General features: G+C 66.1%; 1 protein-coding gene and 1 long non-coding RNA gene across 2 annotated transcripts; one reads left to right on the forward strand and one right to left on the reverse strand.

The window, feature by feature from the left end:
* Positions 1–3,894: 3,894 nt before the first annotated feature.
* Positions 3,895–7,377, reverse strand: ARC (activity regulated cytoskeleton associated protein). Its single transcript, XM_059042569.2, has 3 exons — positions 5,322–7,377; positions 4,908–5,051; positions 3,895–4,687 (listed from the first exon to the last, which is right to left on the reverse strand). The coding sequence occupies exon 1, from the start codon at positions 7,131–7,133 to the stop codon at positions 5,943–5,945; it is 1,191 nt and encodes a 396-aa protein (XP_058898552.1). The 5' UTR covers positions 7,134–7,377; the 3' UTR covers positions 3,895–4,687; positions 4,908–5,051; positions 5,322–5,942.
* A 3,072-nt stretch (positions 7,378–10,449) lies between these two features.
* On the forward strand, positions 10,450–17,068 carry LOC136792915 (uncharacterized). Its single transcript, XR_010837524.1, has 2 exons — positions 10,450–12,295; positions 13,989–17,068. It is a non-coding gene; the product is annotated as an uncharacterized lncRNA (long non-coding RNA).
* The last annotated feature ends 9,394 nt before the right edge of the window (positions 17,069–26,462 follow it).

A 26,462-nucleotide genomic window follows, 5' to 3' on the forward strand; every position in this document is an offset into this window, starting at 1 on the left:
GGGAAGCGAGTGTGTGGTGATGGTAGATAGAATGAGAGAAGCTATTCGAAATCCCAGGAAGAAACAAGACGTTGTATAAGAAAGGAAAACTAATTCTCTGGCCTGGAAGATGCCAGGTTGGGATAACTGAACACGGAGTATGAAATTAGCAGAGATGGCGATCTGGCCTCCTGGGGAGAGGCAGGTGTGCCGCTCGGGGACGGGTTCCATGATGCCTGAAGCTGGCAGGTGACTAGTTCTCTGTGGCAGGTACAGAGGAGACACGGAGCCTCAGCCGGCTTGCCCGGGAACGGGGCTGAGCGGGGGTGCGGGGGGAGCCTGGGACCGTGGGCTGCGGGGAGGCCAGGACATTCCTAGGGTCCCAGCGCAACCGGGCCATCGTGAGACGGGGAGACCCAGGCTGGGGGCAGAGCCGCAGCTTCAGGTGGACAGGTGGGTGCAGAGAGAAGAGCAGGACTGGCCAGCCAGGGTGAGGGGCTTGGAGCGAGCACCCCTGCCCTGCCCACGGCTTCCCACTTCCGCAAAGGCCACGCCGGCAGCTACTCCGCAGCCCTGGGGTCTGGCTTCAGCTCCTGCCCCCAGGCCATGCTGCTCTCCCCGAGGTTCCCTGAGGTGGGCCCAGGGTCAGCACTGGGACGGTGGGGTCCTCTCAGGTGTTCAGAGTGGCTAAGAGGGCAGGGCTGGTTTGGGTGGGCGTGGCTAAGAGGGCAGGGCTGGTTTGGGTGGGCGTGGCTAAGGGGCAGGGCTGGTTTGGGTGGGCGTGGCTAAGAGGGCAGGGCTGGTTTGGGTGGGCGTGGCTAAGAGGGCAGGGCTGGTTCGGGTGGGCGTGGCTAAGAGGGCAGGGCTGGTTTGGGTGGACAGAGTGACGCCGGTTCAGGGTGACTGACAGAGGGAAGGTGGGACCCAGAGGATGGGGCCCGAGGAAGGAACGCTGGCTCCCTCGGCCTTGCCCCGGCCCACGGGCCAGCCCGAGGCCAGCAGAGATGCAGAGGAAGCCGTTTGGTGCCCTGGGGACTCCTGCTTCTCTTGGGCCTCAGTTTCCCCGTCCATAGGAGAGGCCATTCCAGCTCTGAGGCTCCATCACAGAGAGGAGTGGTAGCTGAGGGCCAGAGGAGCCCCCTCCAGAGGCTGCCCTCACATCTGGGTCCCCCCAGAGCCGAGGGCTGGGTGCTGGGGCTGCCTGGCCTCCTTCCGGGAGGAAACAGGCTAATGTATGCCACCCGCCCCGGCTGCTGCAGAAGTGGGGCGCCAGCTGGGAGCTCGGCAGGCAGCGTGGGAGAGGCCCTGGGTGGTGCTGGCGGGTCTGCGGGGGCCCCTGGGCGGGTGGGTGGGGACCGGAAGAGAGGAAGAGGCACGAGGGGAGCCTTGTAATTTGGGCCGGTGGGCAGGCCGGGCCGGGGTCAGCGACTGGTCGGAAGCAGGGGTCATGAGGGACCAAGGGGAGGGGTCCGTGGGTGACCAGGGTCAGGGGTCAGTGGGGACAGGGTCGTTGGGACCGGGAAGTACATTGTCCTCCCATAGACAGTCCTCTGACCCTCAGCAAAGCCACTGCAAACTCAGAGCCTGCCTCCTTCTTTGTCCCCAGCAGGAAGAGAAGCAGGCTTTAAAGCAGCAGCCCCAGTGGTAGAACCAGCTTGGATCTCAGAGTCAGGCACATGTGGGTTCAGGAATAGGCCTTCAAGGAAGTCAGTATTTTGAGCATATTCCAGGAGGCATGGAGCACAGAGAATGCTGGCAGGTCCCTGCATCTCCCCGAGCCTCAGTTTCGGCAGTGGGAAGCTGGGGCTGTGGAAAGGGGCCCGTCGCGGAAGACCCCGTCATTGGCGGAGCCCGTCATCAGGGCCAGCTACTGGCTATGCGCCCCCACCCGCAGGGCACAGACAGTCTGTGACACCGCTGGGTGGCCAACGAAGTCAAACACAATAAGACCCAACCTGACGGGCCATGAAAGCCCACTGGGGGCATGGGGCCCTGCCGACGGCCTCGGCTGAGCCTTGGGGGCAGCCGCATGTGACATCCTGAGCGACCGCTCTGGCCGGCACCATGCCCTTGAACCCTCACATCAGCTATGTAGGCAGACTTGATTTTATAGAAAGAGTGGCCCTGGGACTTGAGCCCAAGCCCGCCTGGCTCAGAAGCCACCTCCAGGCTGGGTGTGCAGGATTAGCCTCTCAGGGCATCCTGGCACCCCCAGCCCCAGTCCTGTCTCTGCCCTCCCAGGCCTCAGCTTCCCGGCCCTCCAGGGAGGAGAGGAGACCGGGTCTGTGATATCTGGATGGGCAGGACGGAGAGTGGGGGAGCTTGCGCTCCCGGGGCTTGGGCTGTGGGCTTCATGATGTCTGCTGGCGGTCTGGCTCCCCACCCACGCCACCACACCCCACTCTGCCCTCCCACCTCTTTTCTTGGGACACAGAGACACAGAGCTGCATCTCAGATTGCCTGTTCCGTAATCATCCAGTTACACACAGGAACTTTTTACTAAAAGGAAAAGGCATCTTCAGCCCCCAGCTTTTGATGCGGGCAGTAGTAGTTCTCCTGGGGAAACTACCGGCTCTCAGGAACCGCCACGGTGCCAGCCTCCTGCCCCTGTCAATTTCCTTCCCCATCCTTGTCCGCACTTGCATGATTTAAAAGGAATAAAGGCGAACAGGGAAGAGGCGGCCTTCCACCAGGTAGCATCACACTCGGGCCATCCTCTGCGTGGAGGGGGACGGCTCTCCCGGCAGCAGGCGGCTCTCGGCTCCTTTCCCGCCTCCCCAGGTCCCCCGTCCATTCCAGCTCCGTCCTCTCAGCAGGGGCAGCCCCAGCCGTGCGGGCGGCGGGGGGCTGAGCTGGCACCGCCTGGCACCCCACCTAGCAAAGCAGCCCCTTCTGAGGGCAGGACCGGCACCCAGGCAGACGAAAAGCACCTGTGGATGACCGAGGCGGCTGTGAGGGGACTTTTACCCGTCAGCCTGGCTAGGCACCGCCCCCAGGCATTCCATCAGACCCTAATCTACGTGTGGCTCTGAAGGTCTTTTGTGGGTGTGATTGACGCCAGATGGTGGGAGAGAATCTGGGTGGGCCTGGGTCAGTCGGGGTTGAAGGGCCTGAAAAGCAGAGCTGAGCCTTCACCGAGGGAGACACCCCACCTGTGGACGGCAGCCCAGGCCGTGCCAGAGAGTCTCACGTGCCCCGCGGACTCTGGACTGGCCCCGCCACCCCACCGTCAAGTGAGCCAAGCGCTCTGAACAACCCTCTCAGCGTCTACCTTCCCGGGCCAGCTTCTCACTCAACAGTGGCTGGTATTGGGTTCGAGCCCCCTCCAGGCCATGTCTCCATCTCTCTCAGGGACCTGGCATCCCCCATGAAGGCAGGTGAGGTCGACCCCCACCTCCCCCCCCCCACAGCGAGGATGGCCCTCATTTCTAAGGTCTTGGGCCCCGGCATGGATTATATTACTGACGGCTCGCCGGTTTTGCAGACGGGGAATGTGAGGCTCAGAGAGACCAAGCTTATGACCCTCCAGCTGGGACTTGCCAGGGTCCCCTCCCAGCAGGGATCTTTCCCCACCCTCCAGGGATCCAGGGCCTGAGAGGCCCCCCTGGGCCCACAGGCCTCTGTGTGGGCTGAGTCCTGGCAGCAGACGAGTGCCCAGCAAACCACCCCCCCCGACGCCCACCCCGGCAGGCAGTGGCTGAGAGAGTGTACAGGGGGTTCAGGGGCCCTGTCCTCAGCTCAGCATGAACAGTGGTCCTTCCCAGTCACTCCCACCGCTGGCTGTCTCAGGTCCCCAGGGACCCTTCAGTCTGTACCCACTGGGTTCTAGGAACTGGCCACCCTGAGCTGCTTCTCTCTGCAGCCCCCGTCCAGCCAGCCCCAGCCGGCAGAGAAACAGCAGCACACACACACCAAGAAGTTTCAGTGTTTTATTAACAAAATCTTACAAAAAGAGTCTGTCTTCAGGTAAGGTGGCAAAGGTACACACACAGCCTGGCCTCACATTCAGGGCTTGATCCGTTGGGGGGACGGGGAGTTGGCTACACCCTCCTGAGGACCCTGGGGCCTCCCTGCTGCCTGCGCCAGCCTGGGAGTATGGGTTATGGCTTATGTGCAAAAATAAAATCTGGGGGAGCTGGCAGAGTTACCTGTAAGCGTCATTCCCCCGGAGCTGGGAACCCCCAGTGGACAGGCAGAAAGGGGGAACCCGCAACCAGGCCCGCTCGGGCTGCAGACACGAGGGGCCGGCGGCACCAGGGTGTCGGTGCCCCGGGGGAGGCGGGGGTCCAGGCCTGGGCAACGGCAGGGCCTCGTAGAGGGCCCATATGAGCCCCAGGAGCAAAGGCTGCCGAGTCTCCCGGGGCTGGGCTTGGGGCCACCAGGCAGGGCCAGCGGCTCTGGCCTCAGCCCCAGGCCTCGTGGCGAGCTCTGGCAGGAGAGGATGGCCGCGCAGCGGGCAGCGGTTCCTGGGCTGGGACGAGGCCAGGCCCGGGGTGGCGGCCCGGGGTGGCGGCCCTGGGGGCGGGCGGGCGGGTGGATGGCCAGCGGGGCGGGCACAGCAGCAGGCCCCGGCCCTCACGCTGGCCCGTCTTCACCACCTGCCTCTCGCCGGCCTCAGACTTCTCCTCTCACGCAGGCAGCTTGCAGGGGGAGAGGAGAGGAGGCATCGCCAGGCACAGCGGCAAAGGCTCCGCGGGAGCCTTGAGACCTGAAAGGAAGGAAGAGCGGATGGTCAGGGACTCAGGGACAGGCCAAGGCCGGGAGGGGCTGCACAGGAAGGGCATGCGGTGGACGTCACGGGGCTGCTCTCCCAGGGCTGCTTCTCAGCTCACCCGGAGGACTGGAGGGGGGGCTTGGGACCTGGGGGCTGAGGAGGAGCTTAAGGGCCCCGTGTGAGGACAGCCGAGGGACGGGGTGTCCTGCATTACCTGTGGTCACTCTCCTGGCTCCGAGGGCCGGCTGCTGCCTCGGCCGGGTTTGAGGACCCTGGCCCTGTGGGACCTTCCGGCTGCCAGGGGTGAGTCATCGAGCGGGGCTCGGTCCCTCCCCAGGCTGGCATTGAATCAGTGGTGCTGAGGCGAGAGAGGACACACGGTCGGTGTGAGAGCTGGCTCGGCAACCTCCCCCAGCCCTGCTCCCGCCCCAGCTCCCTCTCCCTGGTCCCCGGGGTCTCTGCTCCTTCCCCGCCTCCCCCCCCATCACCCCCCCCCATCCACCCCATCCGGGCAGCTAACTTGCTGGGGATGCGCATGGCCCTGAGCCTCGCCTGGGAAGTGGGCTGGGCCCGGCCCTCCCGGCTCTAGGGCGCCCCCCGGCGGCGGTGCCGTGGGGCAGGGGCTCACCTGAGGGGCCAGGAGGCACGGGGCGCCAGGTCTGTTGCTGCCACTGCTGCCGCCGCCGCCGTTATTGGCTTCGCTCTCTTCCAGGGGGAGGGAGCCACACTGCCCGAGGCTGGCCAGCTGCCCTGGGCCGTGGCAGGGGTGCCAGTCGGCTACGAGGCGACTGCCAGGAGAGGTGGCTCCCCAGAAGCCCAGGCTCCTGGGGCACCGGTTCCGCCAGAGCTTCCGTTCTGGGGTGTCCCTCGAGCTTGGTGCCTGCTGGCCCGTGCCATGTGCATACTGGGTTTCTGAGTGCCCAGAGGGCCGGGACATGGAGCAGGACGGGGAAGCTGTCATGGCCTGAGAGTGTGGAGGGCGGGGTCGCTGGCCCAGGCCGGCCCATGCTGGGGAAGACAGACCGAGGGAGGGCGGGGGGCAGGGCCCTGCAGGGAAGGGGGGCCCCTTTGCTGTTTGGGGGACGCTGCCCACATCTGAATCACACGTGTCGGTTAGAGTCAGGCTAGGAGGCCGAGGTGGGTGTCCACAGCTGCACGAGGACGAGGGCTCCCCCTGCGGGGGGGGTCGGCCCGCTCAGAAGTCCCGGTGGGCAGAGGCCACGGCGGGCAGGCGGGGGGCCGGCGCCCTCTATTCGGGCTGGGTCCGGTCACTGGCTACAGACTCGCTGGTGAGCGCTGGCGTGAGGGCCTCGCTCTCCTCCTCGGGGGGCAGGCGGGGGCTGGAGGGCTCGGCCACCTGCTCCAGGCCGTCCTGCACCTCCATGCCCTTCTGGATGAGCTGCTCCAGGGTCTTGGGCAGCGGGGGCCGCAGGAAGCGCTTGAGCTTGGGCTGCAGGGTGCCCACCACGTACTGGATGATCTCCTCTTCCTCGGCATCCACGTACAGCGTCTGGTACAGGTCCCGCTTGCGCCACAGGAACTGGTCCAGGGGCTCTCCCTGCTTCTGCGGCAGGTCCAGCTCACGCTGGATGGCCTCTCGTGACAGCGTGCCCTCGCTGTACTGCAGGAATTCCTTCTTGAAGTCCACCCAGTTCTTCACGGAGCCCTGCTTGAACTCCCACCACTTCTTGGCCGGCCCGTTCATGTGGTTGTGGATCTGTGACAGCCAGTACTCCTCGGAGCCGCCCACCTGGCGCAGGTACTCCTCCAGGTGGCTGAGGAACTCCCGCGGGTCCTCGAAGATCTGCGTGTCCACGCCGGGGCCTGGCTGCCCGTCCTCTCCCAGCCCCCAGGGCGGGTACTGCTGGGCCTCCACCGCCTCCTGTCCGGGCAGCTCGCCTGCGGCCGGCGGGGGGGTGATGGCATAGGGGCTGACCGTGTAGTCGTAGGTGTCGGCCTCGTGGCTGTAGCCCTCGGGACCCCCGACACCTACGGAGACGGTGTGGCGGGAGGGGTTGCTGCCAACCGGGTACTTGCCGCCCATGGACTCCAGGCGGTCGGCCCACCTCTCCAGCCGGTAGAAGACCTCCCGCCACACGTGCATCTCCCGCTTGACCCAGCGCTCCAGGTTGGCGATGGTCTCCTGGCAGCGGCACAGGCAGGCCTTGATGGACTTCTTCCAGCGCTGAGAGTCGCCCGTGGGCACGTACCCATCCAGGTTGCCCTCCAGCTTGCCCACCGAGCGGTGCAGTCCCTTCAGCTCCCGCTCCACCTGCTTGGACACCTCGGTCAGCAGGTGCCGGTGGGTCCTCCGCACGTGCTCCAGCATCTCCGCCCGGCACTTACCGATCTGCAGGATCACGCTGGGCTTGGCCACCGGCCCGCCGCGGGGCGCGGGGTAGGCGCGGAGGCCGCCGGCCGCCCTCTGGTCCAGCTCCATTCGCTCGCGGGTGGCGGCGATGCTCGGACAGGCGGGGCGGCAGAGGCGGGCCGACGAGGAGCTGCCGGGCGCCGGCTACGCGGAGCTGCGCGTGGCGGAGGGTCCCGCGGAGCAGCGGCTGGTCTCGGCGTCCGCGGACCGGAGCACCCGGCACCCGAGCTCTGCGCTCAGCCTCGGCCGCCGGCTCTTTATGCCGCCAGCGCGGGCCGTGGGCGGCGCCGTCGCCGAGCCACGGCTCCCATTGGCCCGCGCGCAGGCTCCCCGCCCGCGCCCCCAGCCTGCCGGCCCGCCTCCCCGCGCCCACGGCCCGCGCTCCCGGCGGAGGGAGGACCCACCCCCTGCACACCCGGCGGCGGGCGGCGGGGTGACTAATGCGCTCGCTCGCACCGCCCCCTCCCTGACCCATTCAGCCCGTGGGACCCAGCGACGGTACTGGGAACAGGCCGGCGACGGCACCCCCGCCAGCCAGCGCCGGGCAGAGAGGCCCGGTGAGCGCCCCGCTGCCCCCAGCCAGAGGTAAGGAGGAAGCCCCTCCCCCGGGCCTCAGGGTCAGCTTCCTCCTGCGTCTGCGGTGTCCTGACTGGGGCGGGGGGCGGGGGCGCTGGGCTCTGCTCTCCTGGGCCGCCGGCCACAGATCTGATCTTGCCCAGTCCGGGTCTGCGGGATGTTCAGCCACAGGTGAGGCGTGGCAACGACCCCAGTATTCAGACCCTCTTTCCCTTGGGCTGAAGCTCTCCAGGAGTTTTCACGTGCACACAACACACACTCCCAGGTGTCAGGTGTGAGCTCCCGGACGCGGCCTTGAGCTTCTGTCTTATCCCCGCCCCGGGTGCCCTTGCGTCCAGGCCCTGGGCTGGTCCTGCGCTCCGGGTAAGGGACAGGCAACCAGGCCTTGGCTCTCCCAGGGCCCCTGGCCTTGGTGTGAGTGTGTGTCGCCTAGGGGCAGTAGCTGGACAGGACTGCCCCGTGCCCCCCTCTCCCAGGTCTTTGCTGAGGCCCAAGACTTCTCTACTTAATGCCTCCCGGGAAACCTGGCAGCTGCTCTCGGGGCAGCGGGGTAGGGGTGGGGATATGGAGGAGACGGAGGGACCCTCCACCCACCACAGGGTGTAGGCCCTGAACCCCCGGGCCACAGCTGAACCGGTCAGAAGCTCCAAGACCTCTGCGGGGGGCAGGGTGCTGGCGGCCTGATGCAGTCAGGAGAGGTAGAGAAGCAGAACACCATAAAAGGAATGGGGCTCCGGAAGCTGAGATTCCCGCGGGAGGGAGGCCCCTTCTGCCTCCCTGGCAACAGTGGTACGGAGGGGCCCTCCCCCTGGGTCCCTGTCGCGATGGGTGCGGGTCCAGGTCCTCTACTGCTCCACGGGCACAGGTAGCACATAGCTGCCCATGGCCACACACAACCAAGGCGAGTCAAGACGCCCTAGCCCTGCTACTGGGTCTTCCGCTCTCACACACACACTGCACACTTATCCCCCTTCCCCACAGAGATACTCATAGCTCCCCACGCAGCCAACCTCCCCCCGTCCAGCCATCTGGCCCGCCGGCCCCGGCTTTCGTTAGCACACTCAGGGGCACGCGGGTACCCCTGCTCTGGAATCCCCACTCCCTGCCCCCCTTGGAGGCCCCTTCCCTGCCACCCCTGCCGGTCTCCTGGGAGCACCGCCCCCCAGAGGCAATCTGCCACCTCCTTTCCCTCTGCGAGCTTCCACCCTTGGTGGGGGGAACGTCTCTGGCAGAAACTCCCCCCAAAATCGCTCTCCTGGCATTTCTAATTAAAGGCAAGTGGGTGAGCAGAGAGGGGAGGGTGGAGGGGCAGCGCGGAGCGGGGCGGGGGGGGGGAGTCGGGCCAGAAGCTGAGAGAACAGGAATCCCGAGCAGGAGACTGGCTGCAGGCCTGAGCGCGCGAGCCTGTGCGTAAGACGCCCGTGCGGCGGCGAGCGGGCTGGTCCCCGCGGGGCCTGAGCGGAACCGCGAGCCCGCGACCGCGTCTGGACGAGCCCAGGCCTGCGTCCGAGGGCCCTGCTCTGGAAAGGCACGCGAAGAACCAGCTGGACAGGGACCGCGCTCACACACCTGCGTTGTGTGTGCGCACGCGCGTGCACACGCGTGCGGTGGGAGTGCCAGAGCCATCACTCGAGTGACCAGGAGCCACCCCTCCACTTCCTCCCACGGTTGACAGAGGCCATGTGGCCTCCGGGGGCCGGCACCCAGACCCAGGAGCCCTGACCAGCTGGACGGCCCAGGCAGGAGACTGGAAGGGGAGGCATCCCCTTTGTGCGGGGAAGCAGGCAGGAGAGGGGATCTTAGGGCAGCCCAGCAGGCAGGGCTGGTCTTGACCCAGACCCTTGGTGGCCCCTCTGCCTGGCCAGCCCAGCCTGACGTGGGGAGGGGGGCACGGCCCAGAGGCTGCATTCGCAAGGCCGCCGTGACAGGTGACAGGCCACAGCCGCTGCTCCGGGAACACCTAATCGCTGCCAGCTTTCACCCCAGAAGCCCTCAGCACACCCCACACTGCAGCCTCAGGCTCCGCTCTTCCGCCTCCGCGAAGGAGGCCTGGCCAGCTCCCGTGCCTGAGGTGGGGGCCGCGTCCGCCCTGCTCCTCCGCGCGGCCCTCCCACAGGCAGCCTCGCCCGGAGGAGGACGACTCAGGGCCGCAGGCCGAGCAGGGGCAGGTGGTGCGGGGAGCCGGGCTTGGGCCAGGAGGCAGGGGGCCTGGGCTTCCCCGACTCTCAGGGCCAAGCTGGTCCTCTGCTCCCCGGGCCTGACAGCTCCTGAGGCCTCTCCTGCCTTAGAAGATGGGGGCTTTGCGGGGCAGGGTGGGCAGGCAGGGTGACCACAGGAGGGTCCGCCCAGCGCTGGGAGCCATGCAGCCCCCAGTCCAGCCCCTCTGGGGCTCCCAGACCCCAGGTGCTGCTCTCCTGATGCTAAGATGCTTATTTTGGGGGGGGGGATCTCCTCGCAAGTCCACAGCCTCAGGAAACCCACCCCAAACAGAGCCCTGGGTCTCTCCACTTTCCCCGGACAGCCCCCTCCGTTCCAGCAGCTCCTGCCTTCCCAAGGCTGCTCTGTGACCAAGTGCTCCCCGACGGGGCTCACACACCGGCCTCTGCAGACCCCTCGGTGATGGCCACTGGGCCCCCAGAGGTGCTGGAGGTACCCTTCAGCAGGGCAGGACAGGCCGTGCAACCCGAGCTCCCTCCCCGGCCCTCCTAGGGGCCAGAGCTGGCCTGCCCTCGAGCAGGGCCCCCGGCCACAGCCCGCTCGCTCGCAGGAGCGCCTTGGGGCAGAGCTCCCGCACCTCCCGCACCTCCCGCACCTCCCGCACCTCCCCGCACTCTCCGGCCCAGCCCCGCCGATCGTGGCCGCCACCTGCCCAGGAGCCGCTGTGGCAGCTGCTGGCGGAGGAGAAGCTGGGCCGGGGTGGCTATCGCCCATGACTCTCACCTGACCCTTCCTGCCTGGCTTTGGCCTGGGGTCCAAGTGCCCCCCCTCCGCACGTACCCACTGCCTGTCCTGCCGCCCAGTGGGACCGTCCTGGCTCACGTGGCCTCATTCCGTCTCCTCGTGCCCGCCGGGAGCCTGCCAAAGACACCTCCAGGCCCCGGCGTCCCGGTGCTGCGGGATCTTCCCAACTCGGCCGCAGCTGCTTCTGGCCGCCCGCCTGCCCCGGCTCCCCGCACCAGGCCGCTCCTTCCTTCGGCCCGAATCCAGGCCTCCCCCGGTTGCCGCTTCCCTCTCACTGGCTGCGACTCTGGCACCAGGGCCCGTGTCTCCACCTCACAGCTGAGTCTCCGGAGCCTGGAACAGAGCACACATTCGGGATGAGCCGTGGAACGGACAAAGTTATGGGCCCTTCTCCCTCCCTTTATGCTTGGGAAACATTTGGCCATTGCCCACGTGAGCCTCAACTTTCCACCTGTAAAATGGGGTGACAGTGCCAGGGCCTGGCGTCCAGCGAGGCCGAGTGCCGGCCCTCTTGCCTCACCTGGCCCCCGCCCGAGGACTTCCCGTGCCGACAGGCCCCCGTCAGAGTGTCACTTCTGGGATCTGGGAGGTGGGACGTGGTCAGGACCCCCTCCCGTGGCCGCTCGGGAGGGGCTGCGGTGCTCCTTCCTTGCTCTGCCCCACAGGGCAGCACTGGGGCCAGGGACGTCTGCACAGGCCCCGGTGATGAGGGGCGAGCGGAGGCGCTAGGGGAGCAGCTGGAAGAAGGGGTCTGAGCCCAGGCAGCTGGGAGGACGCCAGGCCCCCCGCGGGCCTGTCCCCGCCACGGCCGGCGTCCAGCCACCACCCTCCTCGAGACCACCTGCAGCGGGGCTGGACCGCGGGGAGGGAGAGACCGGGACGGGCGAGGGCCCGGGACACAGGGGTTAGAGCTGAGATCGGGAAGGAGAGCGTCCAGGCGGGAAGTGGAGGGGCGGAGAGATGCCAGGGCTGGCGGGTTCCTGTCTCGGGAGATGTTCTCCCTCATCTCACAGAGGTTCTGCGAGCCGGGGACCCTCCCCAGGCCCTGGGCCAGCAGGTGACACAGCTGGGGTCCGTCTGCCACACCTGCCCGCGGTGTCTGCTGCAGCAGAGCGGGCCCTCAGAGACCCCGGGAGGCCAGGGCAGGGCACACGCTGCCCCGGGATGGGGCCGTGGGAAGCAGCGGCGCTGGGCACGAGCCGCAGGGACATGTGTTTCCCATCCTTGCCCCTCCTCCCGGGCTTCCTCCTCTCTCCCAGTTTGGCAGGGTGTGCGCTGCGTCCTGTCCCTGGAACCGGCAGCCTGTTCATTGCGGGCCTCCACACTCCAGCCCGTCCTCCCTCCCGCCTCCTGCCTTAGCGCCTCCCGGTCCGGTCTCCAAGGAAAGTTTTGTATTTTTCCGATGATCCTGGCACAGCGGCTCCCGACCCGGCTGCTCCTTGCACCCTCCAGGCCAGGGGGCCGAGCCGCGGGGCCATAGGCATGGGGGTGGGGAGCCCATCCTCAAAGGACCTTCACTCCTCACCACCCCCAGCCACGGCAGAAGGGAAACCGAGGCCCCGAGAGGGTCTGAGGCCGGTCCAAACCCCTCAGCCGGGAAGCCAGAGCCAGGAAAGGCTGGTGAGAGGATGCGGGGATGGGCCGCCAGCTTCCGGAGGCGCTGTGAGCATTGTTCACCTCCTGCGTGACTGTGGGTGAGTCCCCTCGGCCCCACCACTCCCTGGCCTCAGTTTCCTCGCCCGTAGAGTGGGTACAGCCATAGCTCTGCCCTGCTCAGCTGTGAGGTGAATCAGCTGATCAAACAACACTTCCGGAGCCCGACTTGTCAGGCGCTGAGCAAGGGGAGGTAGCAGGGAAGTGCGGGTTGCCCCATGAAACAGGGCCATCGCCGTGACCCCCACACAGTCCCTGGAGGACGCCGGGCTGCGTGTGGCCCTAGGTGTGCTGCCTGCTGGGCCACCTCCCTCAGCACTGCGGGCGCCAGCAGGCTGCGCCCCTGCTCAGAGGCTCGCGCTTTTCAAGGAGCAGCTGCAGCTTCCAGGGTGCCTGCTGGGGCATCAGCGAGGTGAGACGAGGGGAGGGGGCTTGGGGTGGAGCCAGGAGGCAGGTGTGAGGGGCAAGGACACCGGACAGCGCTGAGGCCGAGGACACCTCCGTGCATGCTGCTCGCTGGGCGACCACCCACACGGCATCTGGAGCTACATGTCCCCTCGGCTTGGCAGGTGCCCTGCCCGGGTCTGCGTGTCCACAGAGCCGGGACGGGAGTCAGGCACCTGCCCTCCCCCCACCACCACTTCTCCCCAGGGCATCTGCTGTGCCACCTCCTGCAAATCACTTAACCCCTCTGTTCCCGCCATCCTCATCATACAACGGGGGTGGATGGCAGTGGTGGGCAGTGAGGACGAAAGGGCTGGGCCTCTGAGTGCGCTATTCCCGCCACAGGAATGCCCGGCCAGCCTGCCGCCTGCCGCCCCTTGTTTAGCTCACAGAGGCCTGCCCGGTTTCGAAACCTAAGCATAGAAGCTCAGCACGGCTTACGTGGGGTCAACCTCTGAGCCAGGGTCACCACCTCCAGGAAGGCTTCCCAGCCTCCCAGTGTGGTGTTAAGCCCGTCTTCTGTGAGACTTGTCCTCCCTCTTACGTGCCCCCCTTGGAGCCCCTGAGCACGGCGTCTTCCTGCGCGAGCCAGTTTATGAGTGTGTTGCGAGTGTGAGAGTTTGCGAGCGTGTGCGTGTGTGTGTCCGAGTGTGTCCAAGTGTGTGTGCTCGGCTACCCCGTGATCTCTCCAGCCAAGCCGCACTCCTGCTCGCTGACTGCCAGGCCCTGAGCTTGCTCTGGGCACAGGAAGTGGACAGACCCCTGCTTCCTGCCCTGAAGAGTCTCCGTCCGGCCAGAGGTGCCCCCATACCCCAAGTGTGCCAGCAGCCCGGAGGGGCTCTGCCAGGCAGGGACAGCCTGAGGGCGAGCGGGGTGACGTGGGTGCAGGGGAGGCCGATGGGCTGGTTTGAGGGCTCTTTAAAGGGTCAGGGATGAGGGGAGAGCCACCGTCCCAGTGTCCGCAGGTGGCCCCGGCCGCCAGGGGCGGGAGGAGCGGGAGGGCTCGCCAGCTTGCCTGGGGGCCTGGAGCTGGGTGGCCGCCCCCTCCTCTCCACCCCGCTGGGCTCCAGCCAGGCTGCATGTGGCCGCCGCCGCCTCCCTGGACGCCCAGGCAGGCCCAGATCGTGCAGCAGGAACCCCAAGGGTTGCTGGCCCCTCAGCCAGGATGAGTGGTTCTCTGCCAGCTGGCTCGGCTGGACGCCCCCGGAGCTGGGTGTTGAGGATACCCGTGCCAGGGAGGGGGTGGTGGCTGCTGTCCTTCTGTTCTCTGTGTTTCCATTTCCATCTCAGCGCGAGCACGGTGCGCCAGCCTCCACCGCTCACTTCCGGAGCCATAAAAGGAGAGAGGCTGAGAATAACTCGTGTGACGGCGCAAGGAGCTTCCCCACGCAGGTGCAGGCGGCGGGCTGCGGCAGGGAAGGCGGGCTGTGTCCCAGCTCCTCCGCGGGCCCGCCGCCCTCCTCCACAGTCTCTGCTGCCCCTCCCTCCCCGCCCTGGGGGCTGGGGCCTGAGCCCCCCGCCCTTCAGGCTGCCTGCCCCACCTGGCCATCTCGTCCACGTCCACAGGCCACCCGGTCCAGCTGAAGCCTCCCTCCTGGGCTCCTGATCCCACGGCCGCCAACCCGGGTGCCCTGCCCAGCTGCAGGCTCCCGGGCGACCCCAGGCTGGCGTTTTCCCCCGCTCCCCTCCCCGCCCCTGGAGGGGGGCACCTCCCTGTCTGCTGTCGGCCTCTCAGATGCCAGGCATGGGCCGCGATGATCCTTGGCCCTCAGGGCCCTGGTGTCTGCCGGGCCTCAGCCTCCTGGCCCCAGGTCTCAGCTGGACACGTCCCCGGGCAGCCCCACAGGGCGCCTCGACGGGCATCTGTCCCTGGGGCACCGTGCACTCCCTCCGGCTCTGTGCTCTGCCGCAGCTGCCCTGTAGTTCTTCCTGACTCTGAACAAAGGGCCTGTGCTTCTGTTCTGCCACGGACCCCGCCAATTACGCAGCCGGCCCCACCTGCCAGGGTCCCCTTCTTGCTTTGGGGTCTCTCTGGAAAGAGGGTCGACACAGAAGGCGTGCGGGAGAAGGGGCCCGACTGTGTGCCGAGCACTTCCCTGCACCTTGGAACAGGCTGGGCAAACCATCATTGTCACCCATTTTACAGATGAGGAACTTGAGGTGCAGAGAGGGTGGGGAATGTGCTTGGGGAACCCGCTGGTGAGCAAATGCCCTGAGGCCGATCCTGTCTGTCCGCTGCCGTCGGCCTCTGTCAAAGTCCAGGGTTGGGCTACTCCGCACACCCTCTGAGCCTCCGTTTCTTCAGCTGATGGGGGAGGGTTGCCCCTCGGAGGTTCAGGTTGGGGGGCGGGTCAGCAGGACCCCTGACCCGCATGCCTCGTTCCCAACCCACGTCCCCTCTTCGGCATCCTTGGTCCTAAGATCCGTGTCCAGGCAGCTGCCTGACCAGGGGGCGGCAGCGACCTCGGGAAGCGCTCCCTGGGGGTGGGGGGGGCCACCGTGCCGGGTGGCTGGGGGAGCTCAGGGAGGGTGATGACGTCTCAGACATTTGCCTGCCCTACCACATGCTGGCACTGTGTCTCCTCCTGGTTCGGGGGTGCCTGTGTGATCCCCACAAGCCAGTGCAGATCCCGGAGGCCCGCAGAGACCACTAGGCTACTTCCGCCATCCTGGCACAGCGCCCGCCTCCTCCTGGCCCCCCCCTCCCTCCCCTGGCTGAGCTCCGGCAGGCTGGCCCGGGAGACTGTGACGTCCCAAGAGTCAGGAATGTCCTGAGATGGCCGAGGAGCTGGGTGCACGGTCCAGACCGCCATGGGTGTCCCCGCCCTCACCCCACTTCATGGATCCTTCTAAACACACCCTCGCTCCTCCCTGGCCACGCAGACTGGGCATGAGGCCCCGGGGCGGGGGTGGGGCAGCACATCAGAGGACGGGGCCCTAAGAGGAGGCCCGGCACCAGGGCCGGGGGGCCGCAGGCTCAGGCCGGGTTGGGCCTCAGAGCGAGGAAGGGTAGAGCCAGCCGTCCTGGGGGTCGGCGCTGCCCACCGGCTCCGGAAGCAGGCCCGCCCCGCCCCATGCTGGCGCCGGCCCATGACTGCCCTGTGGACAGGTGTCTTGCCTGGAGGCGCCGGCCTTGCCCCTCAGCTGGAGGTGAGGGGCTCTGGGACCCCTCAGGTCTCGGGTGGAGGCAGGGCTGGGCTCCAGGGCCCTCCCCACCGCGGCCTGCTCGCCCAGACCCACGGCCGCCGTGCCCTCTGCTACCCTCCTGCCTGGGCCCCCGCCTGGCACTCTCCCGCCACCCCTCCCTCGCTCTCTCCCTCTGTCCGGTCTCTGAATCCAGGCCTGGTGCCCGCTGGCCCGGCCCCTCAGCCCTCCTGCAGACGGTGGTCTTTGCTGGCCCTGCCCTTGTCCACCCAGAAGGAGGCCAGGCCCTCCGGGGTGCATCGCATCTAGGGGTGGGGGACTAACTACGGGGACGGAGAGCAGAGGAGAAGAGCAGGCGGGGAGGCCCGGATGTGGCCTCTGGGGGCGGTGGTCTGATCCCCAGCCCGGAGGTCGGGGTGAGGTTTCAGGGCCCTGAGCTGAGAAACGGGGGCCTTTCCACAGACACCCCGGCCCAGCCCCCAGCAGGCGTCCGCAGGCCCTCAGGTCCACTTCTGTAATGGCCCCAAACACCTCTCCTCCTGGAAAGGGTGGGGGACGCCGAGACCGACTGGGGGCTGCTCTGCACCCTCCGCCCTCACGGTGCCGCCCATCCCAGAACCAGGCTGTCCCCAGGGCCCTGTGTACCCCCAGCCAGACCCAGGTTGGGGCAGAGACTAGGGAGCCTCGGGGAGGAGCTGAGACACCCCTAGACACTGGCCTCTCCCCTGCAGAGTCAGGACTCCCACACGCTGCCCTCCCTCCCGGGCCCTCCTCCCAGCCCAGCTCGGCCCCAGGACCTATCCGAGCCAGCCCGTCACCCAGCAACTTACCGCCTACCGCCCGCTTCCATGGGCAGGGGCCGCTTGGGGAGCCGTCCATCTCCTGCCACCCCAGCCCCTGCCGGGGGGAGCCAAGTGGAAACGGGCCCTCCATTTACAGCCTAAGCACCGCACAAGGAAGGCACATTCCCTGAACTGGGCAGGTGCCACACTTTTCTCAATAAACATAAAATGCCACGTCAGGAGCCCACAGGATCTAGGTGTCTCCCCTGGCAAGATGAGAGTGAGCCTGCGGAGGCGGGAGGTGGTACCCTGGAGGGCCGTCCCAGGCAGGCCTGCAGGCTCACGTGCCACCTGTGTGCCCCCGCGCCACCCTCAGCAAGAGGCACTCACGTGAGACCCACGGCCCACGGTCCAGGCTCTGAATTCTGAGTGTTCCACTTGCAAGTTGTGTAATCGCTGTCACATCACTTCTTCCATGGCACCGCCACCCCCTCCACCACCGTCATCACCACCATCATCATCACCATCACCGTCATCACCACCGTCATCACCACCGTCATCACCATCATCACCACCATCATCACCATCACCACTGTCATCACCATCACCGTCATCACCATCATCATCATCACCACCGTCATCACCATCATCACCATCACCACCATCACCGTCATCACCACCATCTCCATCACCACCATCACCATCATCACCACCATCACCATCATCACCACCACCATCATCACCATCATCACCATCATCACCACCGTCATCACCATCACCGTCATCACCACCGTCATCACCATCACCGTCACCATCACCATCATCACCATCATCACCACCACCATCATCACCATCATCACCATCATCACCACCGTCATCACCATCATCATCATCATCACCATCACCATCACCATCACCGTCACCATCACCGTCATCACCACCGTCATCACCATCATCACCATCACCACCATCACCGTCATCACCATCATCACCATCACCATCACCGTCACCATCACCGTCATCACCATCACCACCACCGTCACCCTCACCATCCCCACCGTCTCAGTCAGCTCAGAACCCTGCAACAAAATAGCACAGACCAGGTGGCTTAAACAACAGACGTTTATTTCTCACAGTTCTGGAGGCTGGGAAGTCCAGTATAAGGGCGCCAGCCTGTTAGGTGGCTGCTGAGAGCTCTCTTGGCTAGGAGATGGCTGACTTCTTGAAGCGTTCTCACGGGGCCTTTTCTTGGCTTGTGAGAAAGAGAGAAACTGAGAGCGACCGTCCTCTTCTGATACAGGCATTAGTCCTATCAGATTAGGGCCCCACTCTCATGACCTCCTCTCACCATAATTACCTCCTAGAAGCCCTGTCTCCAAACACTGTCCTGCGGGGGTTAGGGCTTCGTCTCAAGACTCTGGGCAGGGGGCACGATCCAGTCCACAGCACCCACCACCCCCAACATCGCCGCCACCCTTGAAACCACCAGGCCCACCATCACCTCGAGCCCCTCGCTGCCCCCTTTCAGCACCAGCACCCCTGCCCCCACGCTACCTTCATCCCCGCCTTCCTCCGCCCGGGCTGCTCTGAACAGACCACCGACGGGGTGGCTCGCAAACAACAGAAATTTACGTCGCACCGTTCCGGAGGCTGGAAATCCAAGGTCAGGGTGCCAGGGTGGTAGGGTTCTGGTGAAAGCCCTCTTCTTGGTTGTGGACTGCAGACCTCACTGTGTCCTCACATGACGGAAGGGGCGAGGGGGCTCTCTGGGGCCTCTTTTTTAAGGGCGTTAATCCAAACCAAGGCTCCACCCCTCATACCCTGATCACCTCTCAAAGCCCCCACCTCCAAATACCATCACCTCAGGGGTCAGGACTTCAGCAGTTAAATTGGGGGGCGGGTATACAAACATCCAGACCATGGCAACCCCCGTCACCAGCATCCTCACCCACTACCACTATTACTGTCACCCCTACCACACCCCCCATCGTAACCGTGACCCCCACCATCAACCATCCCCACTGACCTCTCCACCCCCGTCACTCCTGTCGCCACGGTCAAAGCCACCACCTCCACTGCACACCATACATACAACCACCACCACTGTCACTGCGTCCCGCCGTCTCCTCTCCACCCCCCGTCGACATCGCTATCACCACCTGCACCATCCACACGACCCCGCGAGCCGCCTGCCCTCTGGCTGGCGTGCACGTCGCCGATGAAGAGTGAGGGCCCGAGCGAGGCAGACCTGGGCTCAGACTCCAGTCGTGCTCGTTATCGCGGACGCGGCACTTGAACCCACCTTCCTAACTGGAGAAGAGGAGTTCACCGTCCGACTCCAGACCATTGCTTCCTGTAAGGACGACTTCGCCCTCTGGGGGCGGTGGGCGGCGGTCTGTCCAGGCGGCCCCGTCTCCAGCCTCCCAGGAGAGTCTCAAGGGGTGTCTGAATCGTGGGATGCCAGCTGTGACCCAGTGGTCAGGCGAGGCCCTGTCGTCAAGTGTCTGGAAGATTCCACTTTGTCGGACGTTTCAGATGCAGCCGCAGCGCGGCGGCTCGCGGGCCCGGGCCAGGGCGCGGGGAGCGCCGTGCTTGCCCTCAGCAGAGCGTGGCCTCCAGCCCCCGTTCTCGCGAATGAGCTGGGAGGACCTCTCTGTCACTAAAGAAGAAAGTGCCCTCGTGTGAGAACCAGAGCTGAGGGGGTGGTGAACTTCGAAGCGTTTGCTGAAATGCCCGTTTTGTTTCATCCAACCTCCAGTCCTCTCAGTGAGAGGCCACGGGACAAAGACTAGCGCTGCCCGGGGTGGAGGCGGCAGCGGGGCCGCGGGAGGCGAGCAGACGGGCGCTGAACCAGGCCGGCCGGCAGCGCGAGCTCTAACCCTCAGCCGCCGCCCCACGGTCTCGTCCAGGCCTCCCGCTGGGCCGTAGCAGCAGCTGCCCACCCCCGGCCCACGCTGCTTTGCCAGCCTGGCACCCAGCAGCATCTGTCTGGCGGCCCAGGACCACCAGGCCTGAGCCTCAGTGCCGAGGTCACCGCGCCTGCTGGCTGGGCCCCCCTTCTAGGATGGCAGGGCAGCCCAGACGCCCGCGTCTAGTGGACGGCGGCAACTCAAGGCCTCGTGGAACCCGCCGCAGGGCCTCCCGAGGACCCCTGGACTCCTTTCTCGTAGTTAGGAAGAGTCGGTCAGTGGAGTGGCTGGCTCACGGAGAGCCTGGTGACATCACTGCTCTGCTTTATTAATAAAATGAGGGGACAGGTGCCCACTTGCTGGAGACCGCGGCTGAGCCTCCTTCTCCGAGGAGAATCCTGGGGCCCAAGCTGCTTCCTAACCGGGCGGACGCATCCTTAGACCCTCTTCCGGAAGCCCCCCACCCCCGGCCCTCTCGCCATCCTTCTCCGTTTCTCCGTCCGCTGCCAGTGGGGCCGCAGCTCGCCACCAGCCGTTGGCCAGGCAGCAGGTATGCTCCTCGTGGCGGAGAGATGGAGAGCGAGCCTGGAGGTACAGGGCCGGGACCGGACGCGGGGCCACCTCACCCTTGCTCCCTGGGGTCCTGATCTGGAAGTGGGGAGCAGGGCCTCCTCCAGGCCTCGCTGGGGAGCTGCAGGGATGCGGGAAGGTTGGGCACCGGACCCCACTCCGGGCAGGTCCAGATCCGGGGTCCGTCTTCTCCACGGCAGGGAGGCACCCCCCGCCCGCCCTTGTGGTGGCCGGCGTCTCAGCGTCTGGAGGCCGGAGCTCACACCGCAGCCTTGGGGGACAAGGGCACAGGGCCTGCCCATCGCCCGCTCCCAGCCCCTCGCCCCTCACACCTCCGTCCCCCAACCGCCACCTTCAGAGGTTCCCAGCTGCAGCCGGGACACCACAGCCCGGCGGAGGGGCCCCCACCAGGCAGGCCCCGCCCCCTCCAGGACTCTGCCCTTTCGCTCTCACCGGCCTCTTCTGGCCTCCCACTGTCCCCCTGGGAAGCTCTCTCAGCCTGTGACTCCCAGCCCCGGGGCTCCACCGGTGTCCGTCTGCGGGCCCGTGGAGGTGGGACCTGTGTCTGAGTGAGCACACGGCCAGGCTGGACAGAGCAGGAAGTCCCCCGCCCCTGCAGGAGGTCCCCGGCGGGCTCTCTGGGCCCCTCCCCACCGCAAAGCCTACAGCCTGACTTCTGCAGCCAGAGGCCACTGGCCCCAGCTGCTGACTGGGAGCCAGAGCCCGAGCCCCTGGAGAGGGAGGGGCGGAAGCAGGGCAGCTGGCTGCTCGACCCCCGAGCCCCACGGTCTCCGCAAGTGGGGCCGGCTGGAAGGGTCTCGGCTCTGGTCCTTGCGTGTGCCTGCCCACCAGATGACCAGGGCCTGGCGCAGCCCTGATGCTCTCCCAGGAGCCGCCTGGACCAGCTGGGGTCTGCACTTGGGCGAGCCCAGCTCTGACACACTCACACCTCCCCCGCCCTGCAGTGACTCAGCTCCACAGTCACTCTCCACCCCCGGGAGACTGTCACCCAGGACCTGGAACCGCACTGCACCTGGAGTCGGGGCAGAGGCGGAGGAGAGGGAGTGTTGTGACCACAGAGAGCACTGAGTCACGTGTGGGGGAGGACGGAGGAGGTCAGCAAAGGCTCTTGCCTTCCCCCAGGAGAGGAGTGAAACCTACACAGGGCTCCAGGCTCCCTGGTTTTGCCCTCCTTATGAGCTAAGGGAACATGGGAGCCAGGCTGAAGGCTCAGCGTAGGACCAGGGCCAGGGCTCAGCATGGGACCAGGGTTAGGGCTCAGAGTGTGACCAGGGTCAGGGCTCAGTGTGTGACCACGGCCAGGGCTCACCGTGTGACCAGGGTCAGGGCTCACCGTGTGACCAGGGTCAGGGCTCAGAGTGGGACCAGGGCCGGGGCTCAGCGTGGGGCCAGGGCTCAGCGTGGGACCAGGGCCAGGGCCAGGGCTCAGCGTGGGACCAGGGTCAGGGCTCACTGTGTGACCAGGGCCAGGGCTCAGCGTGGGGCCAGGGCCAGGGCTCAGAGTGGGACCAGGGTCAGGGCTCAGCGTGGGGCCAGGGCTCAGCGTGGGACCAGGGCCAGGTCTCAGCATGGGGCCAGGGCCAGGGCCAGGGCTCAGCGTGGGACCAGGGTTAGGGCTCAGTGTGTGGCCAGGGTCAGGGCTCACTGTGTGACCAGGGCCAGGGCTCAGCGTGGGGCCAGGGCCAGGGCTCAGAGTGTGACCAGGGTCAGGGCTTAGCGTGGGACCAGGGCCAGGTCTCAGCATGGGGCCAGGGCCAGGCTCAGCGTGGGACCAGGCTCAGAGTGTGACCAGGGCCAGGCTCGGCGTGGGACCAGGGTCAGGGTTCACCCAGGCCAAGCACAGCAGATCCCTGAGTCCTGGCTCATCAGGAACCTTCCAGTTCCTTCAAGCTTCTAGACTGGGGCCGCCTACACTCCCTCATGAGCCCAGCAGAGGGCACTGTGCAGCCCCTGGAGAGAGAGCAAAGGAAGCCCCTGGTCTGGAAAGGTCTGTGAGGGTGCCACAACCCCCTGCAGTTTCCAGATCCACACACCCCTCGGCCCCAGGATGGAAGACCGTCCCTGGAGAGGGCGCGTCAGAGGCGTGACCACCACACCTCACAGCCGGGCCTCTGCCGGGGGCCGGGGGCAGCCAGTGAAACCCGGACCCCAGGAGCTACCCTGGGGCCCCCACCTGCTGGGCCTCTGGCTCCTCTTCTCACCGGGGCCGCTCACAACAAGAAGCAGCACTCGGTTCCAGAGCCCAGGTCCCGGGCCCTGGCCGGCGCGACGGGCTTTTTGCGCCTGCTCACGTGTCAGACGGACGCGGCCATTCCGCGCCCGAGCCTGGGGCGTCCAGCTCACCCTTCCGGCACTGCCCAAGAATCCCCTCCTGCCCCGAGTCCAGAGCGGTGGCCACACTGACCGGGCGTCACACGGCGGCAAGTCTGCGGTCTGGGGCGGGCCTCGGGACCCCGCTGTGAAATGGGGCCGTCACGGGGACGGGCCCCACACATCCACCCGCGAAGGCCTGTGCCCCCCCCAGGCCTGGTTGGGTAGGAGAGGCGGCAGGCAGCAGCGGCGGCTCGGGGGGGGCTCAGGGCCCAGCGCCACGACGGAGGACCAGGCTGCTACCCCCGCCTCGGCCTTCCTTTCTGGGCAGTGGGTGAGGCTGTCTGTCCCACGTGGCTCTGAGACCATCCATCTTCTTCATTCTTTGCATGCTGTTCTTTGAATGGCATAAGCTCTATCGGTCTCGAGCGCTATCAAGGTCACTAATTCTGTGAGTTCACATCCACCGTGGAGCCCTTCCAGTGAATTTTTCATGTTGTTGTACTTTCGACTCTGGAATTCCCATGGTTTTTTTTTTTAAAGAGGAATGGTGGTTTTCTTGGTTTTTTTAATACTTGTATTAAGGTGTCATCTGCCTATTCTTAACTAAGACAGCTGAGTCTCCTTTAAGACGGTCACAGAGGCAGAGGGTGTGTTTGTTTTTTTGGCTGCACCACACGGCACGTGGGATCTCAGCTCCCCGACCAGGGATCCCACCCGGGCCCCCCGCAGTGGAAGCGCGGAGTCCTAACCACTGGACCGCCAGGGAAGTTCCTCCAGCTTTTTTAAAATAACTTTTTGTTTATAACCTTTTTATAGATACTCTCTACTTGATACCTTCCTTTCTTTTTTCCCCCTTTACTTCTTTAGTCATGGTTTCCTTTCGTTCTCTGACCACATTTGTAAAGGCCAGTTTGAAGTCTTTTCCTGTTAAATCCAACATCTCACTCCCTGAGGCAGTATCCCTTGCCTGCTTTTTAGTAACGGTACGGTATGCGGCCGTATTTTCCTGTTTCTTTGCACGTTCATACTCTGGTTGGGAACTGATCCTTTCAGGAAACATGTCGTACCGACTCTGGGTACTGGTCGCCCCAAACTGGGACCTGCTACCTGCCTGTTCCGTGTTTGGCTGGCTGGGCCATCTTAGTGGGCCCCCTGCAGCCCCTAACGGGGCCCCCGATGCCCCTTCTCCAGGGTGCGGCCTCCAGCAGGCCCACACTCCGCCCACCTCCCACCCCATGGCAGTGGTTCTGTGGTCCCTCTGTGTGGTCCCTGCCCACAGCCAGCTGTTAAGCTCCACTCACAGCTGGCTGAGCGCTGTTGTTTTTAACAACGCCCTAGGTGTAAGCTGCTTCTCAGACCAATCCAGTCAAATTTGGCTCCTCTGAAGGAACAGATACTGAGCTCAGTGCTTGAGGTTTCTTCCCTGGCCCACAGACAGCCTCCAGTTTAGCCTGCATCCCCAGTAAATCCATCAACCTCCTCCCACTGGCCTTTCTCCACGACGTCCGGTTTCTGAGAGCAGCCCTCGGCTTGCACTTCTCCACACCCTGCAGCAAATGAAGGCAGCTCCTTAGCAGAGGGACTAGGGGCTCTGTCCCACGGCCTGCTCCCGCCCGCGAAGAACCTGTGAGCACAGCTCGGGGGCTGGGGGTGAGTGGCAGCCCTGCTTCGGAGCTGAGGGGCAGGTGGAAGGGGCAGCAACCTAGGCCTCCTGGGCCTGCCACGCAGGTGGGGCGCCCTCACACCGCCCGGGCTCCTCACGGACACGGCGGCTGCGACCCGGGGACGCAACTGCCGGGCAGGGCGGCCGCCCCAGCAGCCCTTCTCGGGAGACCCGTGCTCCCTGCAAGCAGGACAGGGACTTCGTCTGACCCCCCTCCAGCCTCAAGCTGAGCCCAACGCCCGGCACGCAGCAGGCGCTGAGCAACGCTACGCGTGGATGAGACAGAAGCACGTTTACGAACCAAGAAAACCCACTGAAGCTGGTGCCTGTGGATGCCTCCTTCCTGGGGCTGCCCAGGCGGGTCCTGTTTGCCAAAAATTCTGCTGCCCCTGAGCCACAGCCTCCCAGGAACTGAGGCAGCATGTGTCCCTGCCGCCGACCTCCATCCCTCCAGAAACATCTGGCTACAGGGGCCCCGAGCTGCCTCCAAAGGGCTCTGCCTTCCGACCTGGGTAATCCTGGCCGAGAAAGGTCCAAGCAGGGGCTGCAACTGCCTGCCTTCCTTTCTTCATTCATCTGCCCTCCACCCACCCACGCTCCAATCCCCCCTGCCCCACCACCCGGCCCACCAGAGGTGTGAGTGCTACCACGTGGACACGCCCAGGGCAGGGCCTCAGCGGCCTCCGCCCGCCCCCGCCCCCCCACCCCCCCACCCCCCCCCACCAGAAGGAAACACTGGTGAGGCGGGGCAGTTCACCCCAGACCCCTACACAGGTTCAGCCTTCCCCAGCTGGACGACCTCCGGGACCTTCCACACCGTGGGTCTAAGCTGGGGCGCCTGCAGACCCCCCCGCACCGGGGAGCAGGCACTGCAGGCGGCGAGCCAAAGCAAAAGAGGCTGCGAAGCACCGCCGACCCACCCAGCCCCCTGGCAGGTGCCTGAATTCCATCTACCACCTGCGAGTCCAGCCTCTGCTTGGCCAGGCTCAGGCGAGGGGCAAGCCCGGCCGAGGCTGCCTGTCCTGGCCCGGCGGCCCCAGGCCTCCCGGCAGACTCTGGTCTCCTCTCCCTGGATCCCGGCAGAACGGTCCCTTATCCACCACAGGCAGGGCTGCCAGCGGCTGCCCGTCCAGCTCCGGGGACGCCCCGATTCCCCCCGCGGTGGGAAGGAGAGGCTGGGGGTACGGCGCGGCCGCGGGCGGCTTCCTCCCAGCTCGCGGTCTGCCGAGTCGTTTTGACCACCGAGAAGGGGGAAGGTCGAGGTGGGCCGACAGACCGAAGGGGCCCGCCGAGCGCCGACAGGGACGACCCCTGGCCTTATCCCAGGGCACCGGTGCTGCCTGCCTGGGGCGGGAGGGGTGTGCGCCGCTCTCGCTGTGCCCGAGCTCGCTGCCCCTGCAGGGTGAGCAGGGGGCCGGGAAGAGGCTCTGCCGGCGGGACGGAGACCCCACTGCCCCTGGGGGCTGCAGGGGAGGAGACAGGGGCCGAGGCACGGGAGGATGAGGGGGCCTTCCCACCCGGCTCCGATTTCACACCCAGTCCAGTGGGGCCCCCTAAGACTGTTTAGGAAAGATTCTGAGACCAGAACATTCTGACCCCTCAAGCCTCTCAGAAACTGGATGGTGAGTGAAGAGCAAAGCCCCAGGGGTGGGCGCTCGGGGGCGGGGCAGAGGCGGGGGCACCCGAGGGCAGCTGGGCGCCGCCGGGCTCCGGTCCTCCCCGGGCACGCGCGTCTCATGCAGCACCTCAGTTTGCACCCCGAGAAGCCTCGCACCGCCCGGGATCGCCAGCACTGAGGCCATGAGGAGGGGGCGCGCTGGCTCATTAGGGGAGAGGGAAGCAGGCAGGGCCGAGTCCTGCCCCCTGAAGAACGCAGCACAGGGGGCGCGTCTGGTCCTGGAAGGAGGGCAGAGACCCTCAGCCGGTCGGCGACGAGTGCTCATTGATCGGCCACAACACAGCCAGGACGGGGGCAGGCTGTGAGGGCAGGACAGGAGTCTGGCCTGGGGTCTACAGTTCGGTGGGGACAAAGCACCCACCGGGGGCCTAGGAGAGCCGGTCCCCCCCCAGCCGCCGGCCCCCAGCACAGCCCTGCCGCTCCAGAACCGCTGGGCTGGGGTCGAGGGGCTGACAGTGGGGAGGGAGCTTCTCCGTGTGTCCATCCACCTCCACGCTGCTGCCCCTGACATCTAACCCTGTCAACACCTCAAGAAGCTGCAATTCAACCGCACAGGGGACGCACAGGAGTCCAAAAGTGGCACAAAAGTACACGGTGCACAGATGCCGCCCCAAACACGGGAAGGAAACCGATGTGACAACGCAGCAGGAGGCAATCTGGCCCAAAGAATCAGCAACGACACTC

This window comes from Kogia breviceps, chromosome 17 (genome assembly GCF_026419965.1).
Source record: "Kogia breviceps isolate mKogBre1 chromosome 17, mKogBre1 haplotype 1, whole genome shotgun sequence".
Taxonomy (NCBI): Eukaryota; Metazoa; Chordata; class Mammalia; order Artiodactyla; family Physeteridae; genus Kogia; species Kogia breviceps.